The sequence below is a fragment of the Branchiostoma floridae genome, chromosome 19 (genome assembly GCF_000003815.2).
Source record: "Branchiostoma floridae strain S238N-H82 chromosome 19, Bfl_VNyyK, whole genome shotgun sequence".
NCBI lineage: Eukaryota > Metazoa > Chordata > Leptocardii > Amphioxiformes > Branchiostomatidae > Branchiostoma > Branchiostoma floridae.
Genome location: NC_049997.1, coordinates 8,562,932 through 8,576,271, shown reverse-complemented (window position 1 = coordinate 8,576,271; position 13,340 = coordinate 8,562,932). Strand labels below are relative to the sequence as shown.

Below are 13,340 nucleotides of genomic sequence, written 5' to 3'. Positions count from 1 at the left end.
ATGTATAATAGTTCTGAAAGTTTATCTAACTTTAAACTATAAACTATGGCAAAAACAAGTTTATCTGTAAAAGTTTATCTGTAAAACCACAACAAGAGAGTTTCCTCAACCACCATCCTAAATATTATGTTATATTATAAAACAATTACTGTATTCCTATAACATTGGACCTCTTGCATTGCTAAGTAGAGTAGAGAGCCTGTTAGGAGTATGGCTTGAGTTGTAGCAGTCTCATTTCTTGTCTGTGTTGTCGAACATGGCTCTCATGTCTAGCAGGGCTTTCTCAATGTTTTTCATGAATCTCCTAGAACTCTGAAAGGACAACATCATACATTTTGTTAACACTAGAATTGTAGAATTAAAACAGACAACATGCAAAGGGTATGCATAAAAAGAGACCCAGTAATATTCCTTGAGTTACATGTACATGTGTACAATGTATACAATGTCATGTTTATGTATACAATTTGTACATTAATGGTATCCACTCCAATAATAAAAAATACATGACTGTAATGTATTTAATTTGAAATCTAGTTTACTTTCTGATATTAAAGCTATGACATAAAAACACTAAAATAGAGATGGCTACATGTAAGCAACTTTTGGAAAGGGTCCTAGCTCAGTTAATGTCTGTACAATGTATAAATTATCATTAACTAAAAGTAGAAAAAAAATGTCAAAGCCATCATGATAAAAACCCAGGCACTCTCTCCTTTTATGTAGCAAACTAAATGGGTATAGCCTCAACATGTCGGTAGAACGTACTGTGCCTGCGCAAACACTGGTTGTTTTTTTAACGTTGCATTGAAATCCCGCTTGTTGCACAGTATATTTTAGAGACATGGTTTCATTTAAAACGTACACGGAGTTTTACCTTTATATACGTACACACTTTCTTAAATGCGGACCTTTAGTAAACTGGGAGATTAGCATGCACTCTATACTTTTTGCGCAGGCGCAGTACGTTCAGGCAACGTGCTTATAGCCTCCCCTGTGTGTTGATATACTGAAGGGTGACTCACAGTGTGGTTGCAGGAGTGTTTGGAGGAGATGTGGAACATGATGGCGTTCTCCCCAGCAATGATGTACGACACACCATACCCATCATCCGCAACCTGTGGAATAAAATGTTATTCATATGATAGCTGTCACTGAACACTCTTCAGCTATGTAAAGCTTGTATATAGTATCATAGATGGTCCATAAAAAAGTATGCTATAAACTAGATCACAGTACATGTAAATGTTTGCATCTTTAGTTGACTCCATTGCACTTACAAAAAGCTTTATTTTCACCATGATATTTGTGTAGATACTGGACTCAGAACCCAATTCAGATTTCGAAACATGATTTCAGATTTAGTGCACTTTCATGTTCAATGAATGAATGATTTAATTACATGAAAATGTTGGACATTCATCTCCCACTGCATGCGGAAAAGAAGTCAAACCCACCAAATAGCTTAAGTAGAATTAGATTTAGTTTAGACGTTATTCCCTTTTGATATTTCTATGAATATCATTTCCCTTCTTCGTTAAGTATGTTTATGTATACCACTACGACTTTATTCTGTATGCAATTAGCCCTGCAATTAAGATTATAATTTTATATAAAGATAATATCTATATCTTTTCAACTTTTTCTTCAGAATCTCTTTCTGCATATTATTGGATATCAAGTTGTCTTCAACATAAAATGAATGAATTAGAAATAAGATATAATGGAAAGTATTTCCAGTACCGGTCCGAACCCCCCTCCCCCTGAGATGTACTCAGGATGTTTCCTCAGGTCCAGGAGGTTGGTCTGCTGATGAGGGGTCTGACTGGTGGACAGTCGCCATGGCTCACTCAGCACCTGAACAAAGGAGGGAAACAGTCTCATAATTGGATGATGAACTAGATCTTAGTTGTCAATGTCCACAATACAATTAAGTAAGAAGCAAATCTTACCTTGAACTCAACAGAATTTTCCCAAGTTTCTCACACCTTACTGACCATCGCAAAACACGTTTTGCGCTTAAGTCGTCCTACCCCTCTAAGTTTAATCTATGAAAGTGTTGGACAATTCATCTCTGAATGAATAAGGAAAATAAGTAAAACCCATTAATTAGCTGAAGTAGATTTAGAATTTTGATATATCTATAGATCGCATTTTCCTTCTTTGTTAAGTATACAATTATGTATACCACTGCTTGGCTTTGCAAAAAGCCTTGATCTGCAATAAAGTTTCAATAAAGTTATTATTACTCTCAAAATTCGGGACGCTTTCTAGACTAAAGATCCTGTCACATGTAGCCAACCACAACCTTATCTTCTCCAGACCATGGATTAAGGTCACGTGTACATGTATTTGTGACAGACTAGTCATAGTAAATACTGACCTTGCCCAGAAACTTGGAGTCCTCCTTGAGGTATTTGGACACCACATAGAGTGTAAAGAGGTGGCGGTCGATGCCTGTCCCAGTCATGCAGTTACGGTAGGAGTTCTGGTGGGTGACGGCTGCCTGTCGCAGCAGCTTGATACGGTCCTCGTTCTAGAAATTCAAATAAGAGCCTGAATGAAAAGTTCTTGATAAGGTGCAGATACAGCAAATACATTTGACTTAACAGTAAATGTATTAAATGAGGTTTTGCTGGGTTTCAAAATCAAATTCAAAGTTTAAAAAATTCAATAGTACAGTTTACTGTAGTCATATTAGAACAGAGGCACATTTATGGAACCATGAATCTACAGTGGAGAGTTTGTGTGTTGATGAAACTACGTGTACTGCAAAAGTTTAAGAATTTAAAGTATTTGGGGTTGAGCGATTACCATTACAACACTGGTATTCTACAAAAGACCTTAGCAGTAGACAAGCTAAGAGTGTGTCAAACTTTGTTAGTTTTAGTTCAACATGAAATGCTATATCATAGCACACATTCCAACACCTTGAATACCAAAAGCACACAAAAAGAGACATTGACTTTGGGCACACGTACAGTCTTGGTGGGGTCCTCCATGGCACGTACAAAGTTGCAAGAGTCCATGGTGCAGGAGCGCACGGTCTCAGTCCGACCCTCACGGAACAGGCGGGTCATAGAGGCCTCATACGTCAGAGCAAACTTGTTTTGGTCCTGGAGTGCAGAAAAGGCAGTGATCATTACTGAAGCTAGGTACTCATTTTCACCTGAATGATGTGGGGAAAGTCGTGTAAAGTGCCTTTCCCAAGGGCGCAAGTTTGGTGGCATGTCAGCAATTTCCAGAATCTCTGAATTGAACACCCTGACAATTGTGACATACCAACCCCTTGACAGAAAATCATTGATGTGATGACTGTGTCAATACTAGAATAACTTTGTATATTTCACTTCTGGTTTGAGAAAAAACATATTATAGCTCCCAAGTCTCTCCTGTCTTCTCCACAAATACCTATTTACGGAGAGGACAGAAGACCCTTGAGAGCTGTAATACGGCTGGATACCAGGCTACGCCACAAATACAAAGAGGAAGAAGAGACTCTGGTGCTAGAAAACGGCTGGATACCAGGCTACCATAGTCATCTAGGGAGATCCATACTGTCATGATAGTTGATACATCGATGTAGGTTAGACAACCAGATAATAAGATACGCCAAAAAGTGGATAGTAGTTGAAACGTCTGACCGTTTCCAAAACCATATCCAGTTGCTTGTCTGAGTAAATGCTAATAGTGACTTTTTTGCAGTGGAAAGGTCACTTACCCTAAAGTAAGCCATCTGTGACAGTAGAGCCATCTGAATCCAGGCGTCCGCAGTGCAGTGCTTAAAGGCCATTAGCTGCATGTCTTTACAATGGAAAGGTCACCGCAAAAATAGCTTCACTTACCCTAAAGTACGCCATCTGAAGATGAAGAACTATCTGGATCCAGGCATCGGGACTGATGTGGCACTTCTTGCACACGTCCTTGCCGTAGTGTTTGAAGGCCATGAGCTGCAGGTCTTTACAATGGAATTATAAGGTCACCAGAAGAATAGTTTCACCTACCCTAAAGTACGCCATCTGTAGAGCCATCTGGATCCAGGCATCCGGACTGATGCGGCACTTCTTGCACACATCCTTGCCGTAGTGCTTAAAGGCCATGAGCTGCATGTCTTTACAATGGAATTATAAGGTCACCGGAAAAATAGCTTCACCTACCCTAAAGTACGCCATCTGCAGAGCCATCTGGATCCAGGCATTGGGACTGATGCGGCACTTCTTGCACACGTCCTTGCCGTAGTGCTTGAAGGCCATCAGCTGCATGTCTTTACAATGGAAAGGTCACCAGAAGAATAGTTCCACCTACCCTAAAGTAAGCCATCTGCAGAGCCATCTGGATCCAGGCATCAGGACTGATGCGGCACTTCTTGCACACATCCTTGCCGTAGTGCTTAAAGGCCATGAGCTGCATGTCCACGTCTTCCGACAGCGCATTCGCCGTGACCAGCTGGGACTCGATCACCTCGTTACACTCTTCAGAGATGTCCCACTTCAGTCGTAGGGGTGGAGACAGGGGGAGGGACGCCTCTCCTAGGGTGTTCTTGTCCTCACCATACCTGTTGCCAGGACATAGAATGTATAGATTCTAATAAATTCTAATAGAGATTAGTGATCTTGAACCAGTGCTGTGATCCGGTGTGCCGCGATCTGGCGTGCAATGATGATGTGATCCGCCATGCTATGATTTGGCGTTACCTTAGTATATACTCCACTTAATGTTATACTTGAAGTTACTCTCATATTACATAGGGAAGACTTATGCCTTAGGGATTAGGCATCTATTTTCTAAAGCCAACAAATATCTCAAGACTTCATTTTCATCTTTGAAATCATCTAATTAGCTACTCTCCACATCTATTTGTAGCAGGAAGAAGAAGTGATGATGATATACTGTAGACTTATATACTATAGACTTAAAGGAACTTAAAAAAAGAATATAGTTATACAGACTAGATATAGAGCATGACTGTTACCCAATGCCCTTTCCGTCCCAGTACATAGTGTGCTCCCACAGATGTCCAATGATGGGTGCGTCGGCCCAGGAATGCTCGCCGTTCAAGCCGATACGTCCGTTCTTGTACACGACGAGGGTGAAGGACTTGTCGAACCAGCGGTCGTAAGTCTTCCCATGGAGCAGGGACTCCGCGTAACTCGACACCATGGTATTGTCCCCATCCTGTATGTGAATGGAGAGGAAAGATGAAGAACACAACAATGAAAAAATTTCCCCCATGTGTGCAAGTTGATCACAGCTGTCTCCAGCTTATAGTTTTTTCTGTCGTGCTCATTACTTAGGGGATAATCATTGCTGTTAGTCTTTAAATCAGTTATTTTAAGCCTACCAAAATTTCATGCCATGAAGTTTAGACTCTGTTCGAATTGTTGTTTATCCCATTTAACACAAGCAAATTTCCATCCAGAATGGAGGGAAAAGCCAGGTAGACAAGCCCTCTCTCACTTCATAATCTTTTTTTAATGTAACTTCACCATATTCAGTTAGTAAATTGTTTCTCCCAACCACTAGTCTGTACCTTAGTTTCCCAATCACTTTCTGTTGTATCTGTATCTTGATAAATGTCATTTGCTTTATGATAAACCATTTAAGACCCATAAACTTCGAATTCATGACCAGTTCTTTTCAATATACATAATGTACATGATTCCAAATATACACCATTATCATTTATGATTTACACACCTCCATAAAAGAATTGAGTTAGCTTGTTAAAGTAAGAAGAAGAAACCGCAACCAAATATAAAGACAGCGCTTGTCGTCAGGCTGAGAGCACATACCCCTATTTCCTCATTTGTATTTCCAGCCTTTTCAAGCAAGTCATCAAAGGACTACATGTAGATTGTCCAATCATTGAAAGCAGCAAAAGTAGACAGGAAAAAAACACATTGTGATAAGCAGAAGGTTAAGTAAAATTGCAGACTCTCTAGAAAAAAGCATTGTGATGATCCAACATTTTTTGGACAGGCATGGGAAATTCTGATATTGAAGACTTAGTCTCTTCTATTTCATCACCTTTTTATCTTGGGCTCATGAAGTAAAAAAAAAAAACGAGTAGTCTTGTCAAAAACAGAAATGTTCTCAAAGGGAGAAATAGATTACTGCAAATCGTAAAACTTGTTTTACATTCTATTTTTACAACTAAAATTGTTTTACATTCTATTTTTTTTTGTGATGGTCACATGCAGTGTTTGCTTTACTGCAAACTCCTGACATCAGTAACTTCCTTGTATAAGCCTATTTGCATTTACCAGTACGCATGCGCGGAATTTCCTTAGCAACGAAAAAAGTGAGATAAACAAGTCGCGTTCGAAAGGGCAGCGTGTGTCCAGGTTCAATGTTCAAGTGTCGAGATTTTTAGCCTCTACACGGCGTTAACGGCAGCTACCCGCCTGGATCTGATGTTCCAACGATGTCGTAAACCTTGTGTACCTGAAACACCGTGTTCAGTTTCGCTTCAGAGGAATTTACGGTACGTTTTTTGACGGTATCCAAGCAAGTGTTACCACAGTTAGTGATAACGCTGGCCCTCCCCCATGCACGATGCCATCTATCTTTGCCGCTTACTTCTAGAATTTTTGTCCATTCTCACTACAGCCAGGTTTTTGTCTGTAAAGGTTACCAGTGAGACATAATTAGGAAATTTTAACCTACGTATGTTATAAACCGTAAAAATGTTAGCTAAAATGCACGACCTTGTGTCTTCACAATAATGAAAGCCTATATGGTCACTGTCTCGTGATCTCTCGTGTCCGGACATGACCCCGCTTGCACTGACTGAGGAGCTTTCGTACTGTGACCAACACTTCGATTAGAAAGATAAAAAAATGTTAAGAACCAACAGCGAGTACACTAATAATCGCAGTAAATGGCTTGGATGTCCGTATTAGTATTAAACTGGTGTTTTAGGTTGAAAAATTGTACTAATAAATGTGCAAGCAAGGTCGCTGCAAGTTATGCAAACGTGACGGTGGGGAGGGGTGCATGTAGAATGTGCATTGAAGTGTATTGCGCTTTAAAGCTGTATTTTTTGTTTAAGTGTTGATATTTGCTTTAATGTTTCTTACTTTTTTTTTTAAGGTGCCGGAGTTCAACATGAGGCTGTGTGCAGTGGTCGGCTGCGGTAATGGAACATATCAACCGAGGCGGTTTCAACCTTCTTGTATCAACTTTAAAAAAAGGAAGTCAGGGACATGTCCAAATAAAAACATGGAACAAAAAAAGGATTTTGATGATGCAACTGTCCCCAACCTTTCCAGCTATGCATTTCCCACTGACAAGAAAGACCCATGGTTGGACAAAACTGTTCTTGCTCACAGATTGCCAACACTTGGGTTCGCTTCCTGTCTGTTACACTACAACCACTGATAGTATGGCCAAGTAGAGCTGCAATTTCCAAGACCTTGCCACCACAGTTCAAGAAACAATGTAGTAGAATAAGATGCATAATTGATTGTACAGAAATATTTATTGAGAGACCTAGATCTTTAGACTTACAAGCCTCCGCATGGTATGACTATAAAAACACAATACTTTAAAGCCGTTTGTAGGGATCACACCAAATGGGCACATCTCCTTTCTTTCAAAGACCTATGGCGGAAGAGCCTCTGATGTGTTCATTACCTGGGACTGTGGCTTTTTAGATTTGGTTGATCCAAATGACGTTATAGAAATAATGGCAGATAGGGGATTTCCAATCCAGGAGGACCTGATGCTGCTGAATGCAACACTAGAAATACCACCAGCAGCATAGGGGAGGCGACACATGACAAGAGACAAAGTAAAGAAAACAAAAACTGTTGCAAACTTGAGGATCCGCGTAGAGCGTGCTAACAATCGACTGAAGGACTTCAAAATCCTGGAGGGTACATTTCCCATAACACTCATGTCAGCAGTAGATGACATTATCAAGGTCTGTGCTGCATTGGTTCGGAACCTGCAGCCAGACTTGGTCAAATAAACAGTTGGCATACTAACCATTCAAGTTGGCAGAGATAAACTGTATTGAATTGCTGGCAGCTGAGTGCCAGTGACTTTTTTAATGATCCTTTACTGATTAGGTTGTGATAGCAGGAAACTGTGACCGATGATAATAATGACAATGTAATGAAGATGTAATAGATAAAAGTGGATCCTTTCTGTAACATGTCCTCAAATGTCTTCTCAAACATTTTTCATACATTAAGTTGTGAGTTCTGTACATTTTATGCTGCCATACTGGTGGTGATGTAGTAACATATTTTTTGGAATAAAATCAACGGGATCTTACTTTTGCCTTTGTTCATGAAGTGGCTTGTGTAATGGTAAATGATTTATCGAACAGACAAACTAGCAGTAGGAGCTCACAATAATTATGTTTTCCCGATATGGATAAAATTGCTCTTGCTGGTGTCTTCTTTTCATTTCTTCTTCTACTGTCAGGAACCAATCAGAGCTTATAACTGCCATGAACCAATCAATTTTAGAACTGCATTAGCAAATTAGCAGTATAACTATGAAGAACCGTCCTGTGTCTTAGCTCTTCATGTGTATAAACTTCCGCCTCCTCATCCATTACGGCCGGAACGAAAATGAAAAAAAAAAAAACTCCACTTACTTCATATACTGTCAGTAAAACACAAACACACGTCTTACACCAGACTTCAAAAACTTAAAATTATCTTTATTCTTAACTGACAGTTCTAGAATCTTCTTTAGAACAGGTGTACGTTCGTACCTGTCAGGTGGGAACACCTGTGGCGCCGCACGGCGCGGCGCGGAGCGCCATCTCCTTAAACAAACGCTGACACTACACACGCGTGACGCAACACTGGGTTGGCAAGTTATCTCCCAAAATGGCGGATTTTACCCGTCATGCATTTCGCGCCGGTAATTGCGAATAGGCTTATACTCAGGGCTCGAAATACTGGGTGCATGTGCACCCAGGTGCACCCAAAATTGGAGCTGTGCACCCAATTATTTTCTGAGGGTGCACAGGGTGCACCCAAATATTTTCTTGCATTTACGTAGGTAAAGATATCAAAGTATACTAGTATACATCATATTCTTGACATCTAAGTGTTAGAAAGATGATAGAAATGTCTGTCATGGTACGTGTTTAATAATTTGATAATTTGTAACTAAGTTTTCATCATCATCATGAAAGCTTAAAACTAAGTTTTATCATTAGGTTATTATTTGAATATAAGCGGTGCACTCAAACATTTTTTTGGTGCACCCAATCTTTTAAGCTGTGTGCACCAGGGCACCTAATCCCAAAAATGAATTTCGAGCCCTGATACTACAGTAACTGTACTAAAGAATTGCCAATTCATAACAGCCCCCTTTTCCTTCATTGCCCAAAATAAAACCACTGCAAAGTTAAAGGGATTTACAGTATTGGTATCCTTTTATACTAAAAAAAACACAAAGCTTACCTTTGAAACCCCTGCCGTTTTAAAACTCTGCAAATCCACATTTGTTTGCAACAAGGAAAAATAAAGCACAATCGGTTCAATTTTTAGTCTAGTGATGCTGATTTCTCCATGCCACTTCCAAAGAATGGGTAGATATCATATAAGGCCTAAGAAAAAAAATGTTGTTTCCTGTTTCAGTCCTGAAAAGAACTAGGGTCGTAGGTAGGGATTATCTTTATTTTCTTGTATTTTTTTTTTCACTTTCAGGTTGGCCAAAACTCTAGTGATAAATATTATCAGATAGGACAAGCTGTGTTTTTACTTCAATAGGAAGCAGGCTGACAGTGGAAGCTATGTGACTCCACTGCCCACTCAAAAAAAAAAGGCTAGGTCGGTAGGTTTTTCTAGGGTAGGTAGGGAAACAGAAAACACATCTTTTTCCTAGGCCCTTAGGACATTACATAATATTATACTACACACTAAAGCCAACATGCATACATGACGATTTTCATTTTAAACAAGTGCAAATAAATGTGAATTAAAACCAAAAGGGCTTAGACATTGTCAAGCTTTAGGTGTGTTAAATTGCACAACTACATGCAAAAACAAGAAACACTAGGGGAGTAATATTTATCAAAAGAACCTCTTTTACCGTGTCATAGTCTGCTTCCTCTTCATCTAGTGTCACAAAGAATGCCGCTTGCTCGATGGTATCCAGTGAGGACTTGTTCACACCTTTGCTGAAGAACTTCTGTCGAGCCTTCGCCCACGGGACGCGTTCCCCAGCCGTCATGGCCGCCAGATGGGCCTCGCCAAAAGCAGGCTCGGACTTGTCCAGCAAAATCTTCTCAATTTGTCTGTATGCAAAATGTTTGATGAATTCCTTCAGTTAATCATCTTCTTCATTAAATAGGGGTATGGCTGGCACATGCATCTTATAAAGCATGTAAACATAGCCAAGTGTTCTTTTTCACTCCTTATTGTTTTAATTTTTACTAAACTTGTCATGTAACATAATCATCACACTTTTCAGCAAAGTGTTATCAATTTGCCTGTAATTTAAAAAAAAAACATATACATTGTATGTATTCCTGTTGCAATTGTCTCCTGCGTACATTATATGCATATTTTAAAGCCTCTAAATATACATGTAGCCATAGTGTTCTTTTAACTCCTTACTGTTTCATTTTTTATCAAAGACATGTAACATTATTGTGACACATCATCAGGCTACGTCTTATTGCAAATCAAATATCACTTTGGAGGACTGAAAGCTGTACAAAAACAGCACTTCAGCAAGTAGCTCTTTTATACTTTTCATTTATACACAACAGAGGAAGACATTCAAATTGACAATATACACCTCAAAAAGAGAGGAATAATTTGTAGGAAATTTTTTGTACTTACGCTTGGATCTCACAGGGGCGAATGAGCTGGCCTAGGAAGTAGACAGGCAGCTTGAAGTAACGTCCACTGTGGTAAACCACCACATGTTTACTGTCGTCCCAGTGGCGTAGCGAGTCTGAGAAGGAAAATACAAAGTTGTTTTCATTACTGTAACAAAAATAAAACAAACATATCTCTTTGAATTCATGGCTTTCTGTACGTCAACATTGCGTGAACTCTTCAAGTTATAATCTAAGGGAATCAAATTCAGATCTGTTTCTTATGTTGGAACACTAACCTGTTAACCATATAAAAATCAGCAGAGTGACTTTCATAATAGTTACTTAATTATAAATATTGCATTTATCAAGACATTTTACCATACATGTATGCTATTATGTTTGTCATCCTTTCAAGATTAGAAGATGTTTCAAACCATGTCAAAAACAATGTCAGCATCTATCATCATGAATAGTTTTTTTACACAATGCAAAATTCAACTAAACGACTGATTTTGTAATGATTATCGATCTGATGTTTCAGAGAGCATCTAAGTATCCCTCGTCAGTGAGTTTAAATCTCAGTCTACAACCATACCTGTCTCAACTCCAGGAATACGTGTGGTGTTGAACATCCTCTCATACTGCCAGGAGCACAAAGGGACTGCATTGGACACCAGGATCTGCATGGGACAGTCAAGATGGAGACATTAAGAATAGGACAAGACAGAATTAGTTTTGTACATGGCAGATGCCTGTCAAAGAATTGTAGCTTCTCCTTTAGTTATCCCAAGGAGCTTTTATCATATAAAAGCTCCTTGGTTATCCACATTTTTGTTATGATCCCTGGATTTAGACAAGACAAAAAAGGGGGATAGGGTACAATAATACCAAAATGTGCAGGTGTACGGTCAAATTAATTGTCATAGTCCCAATTATTGATGAAATACTGTCTACAACAGCTCATTTAAATCTCCTTATCTATAGTACAACTTTAATCTAAGTTGCACCCTGTGCAACCTGAGTTTAGAAGTAAGTTGCACCAAGCAAAAAGTGGTTGCAATGTGCAAGTGTGTATTTTGCACGCTGATAGTGCAAGACTCTTATTGAAGGAGCATCCAGTCAAAGTGCAAGATACATTTTTGTACAGACTAATGAATAGGAGCATCCTGTCAATAGTGCTTAAAAACTTCTTATCAATGGTGCAAGATAGTGTTTTGACAGGAAAATCCTGTCAATAACCCCACAAAAAAACATACCTGAGTGAAGCTAATCATACGCTGGTAACATCATTAAGATAAAAATAACAAAAAAAATTAATGACCATGCGGGATTATGAGAGTTACAAGAGACAAACATAAGAAAAACTGAGACAAGGAAGAAATTTTAACTTTCTGAATAACTTTTGCATGTGCAGTGACTGTTCTATATGCCTTTTCATTTTACGTCGATGTAGGTTAGACATCCAGGTAATAATATACGCCAAAAATAGTTACTCAAGCAACTGGATATGGTTTTGAAACGGTCAAAAAACTTTTCATTTTGTTTATGGAATTTTAAGGATGAAGATTTTAAGAAACAATTATACTAATATTTGTTTGCTTATTTGCAGAGAGATGTAAACTGCCTATGCAGACCTTTTTCTCGACAATTACAAACCCTTCGTCAATAGTTTCACAAGATTACAAAGTTTTTTAACGCAACCAAGTGATGTTTTCACGAAAGCCACGAAAAGATGTTTGGGAATGCAATATTCTTCAGTAGCAGTGGCACCTACATTTTTGTAGCTGCAGTCCAAATCAGAGTTATCCAGTATTGCCCAAGTCACCAACATTTTGGCTTTCAAATTTGGTAAAAAAAAAAACATTTGGTTGTGTATAAAGTACTCTGTTATCTAACAGTTAGAACATGGCTACTACCCCTCAACCAGTCAGACCCCTTCAATACTTCAATACCCCCTTAGTGCAGATAAGTGTGGTACTATGAAAAAAGTGTGGTACTATGAACTCATCATAAAATAGAGCAGTTACCACACTTTTTTTCAAAGTACCACACTTCTTTAGACGGAGACAGCTTTGACAATTAGGCATGCCCATCTAAGATGACAGGTCATGCTCAAGTGCCTGATATGGTAATTAAAACATCTGTGGAAACGAGAATAGAATATCAATTTTGCTTAACCAAGAGAGGTACGTTCTTTGAATATAAATGGTGATATCCTAAATACAAACACTTTGAATATAATGTGATATCCTAAATATGAATTGTCATTGACTCATCTCGAAAAAAAATCTTTGGAATAGTAGCCATGTTCTAAAACTTCGCCGGAGTGACTCTATTTCCCAATAGAAGGCCTTGAGCCGTGTTCTAACTATTCTAATGTTTGATTGCGTTGACAAAACTTACAGGCCTGACTTCTTCTCGTGCCACCTGTCTGCGGAACAGCAGCATGGAGTAGATGACGTTGGCGGCGCGGGCGGCTTGGTTCTGCGTGGGGTGGACAAAGATAGGCGTCCATGGCGTAGTAGTTACTGTTCACCATGATGGG

General features: G+C 39.0%; 1 protein-coding gene and 1 long non-coding RNA gene across 2 annotated transcripts in view; one reads left to right on the top strand and one right to left on the bottom strand.

The window, feature by feature from the left end:
- Positions 1 to 225: 225 nt before the first annotated feature.
- LOC118406702 (carnitine O-palmitoyltransferase 1, liver isoform-like) overlaps positions 226 to 13,340 on the bottom strand; it is a 21,231-nt gene continuing 8,116 nt past the window's right edge. The window contains 12 exon segments of the mRNA XM_035806961.1: positions 226 to 312; positions 1,026 to 1,118; positions 1,744 to 1,857; positions 2,384 to 2,536; positions 2,982 to 3,116; positions 4,306 to 4,555; positions 4,973 to 5,175; positions 10,060 to 10,264; positions 10,815 to 10,929; positions 11,391 to 11,475; positions 13,199 to 13,300; positions 13,302 to 13,340. The exon segment at positions 13,302 to 13,340 is cut by the window's right edge and continues 13 nt beyond it. Of these exon segments, the coding sequence (XP_035662854.1) occupies positions 232 to 312; positions 1,026 to 1,118; positions 1,744 to 1,857; positions 2,384 to 2,536; positions 2,982 to 3,116; positions 4,306 to 4,555; positions 4,973 to 5,175; positions 10,060 to 10,264; positions 10,815 to 10,929; positions 11,391 to 11,475; positions 13,199 to 13,300; positions 13,302 to 13,340 (1,575 nt within the window). The 3' untranslated portion in view covers positions 226 to 231.
- Positions 6,237 to 7,771, top strand: LOC118406703. Its single transcript, XR_004830075.1, has 2 exons — positions 6,237 to 6,484; positions 7,093 to 7,771. It is a non-coding gene; the product is annotated as an uncharacterized LOC118406703 (long non-coding RNA).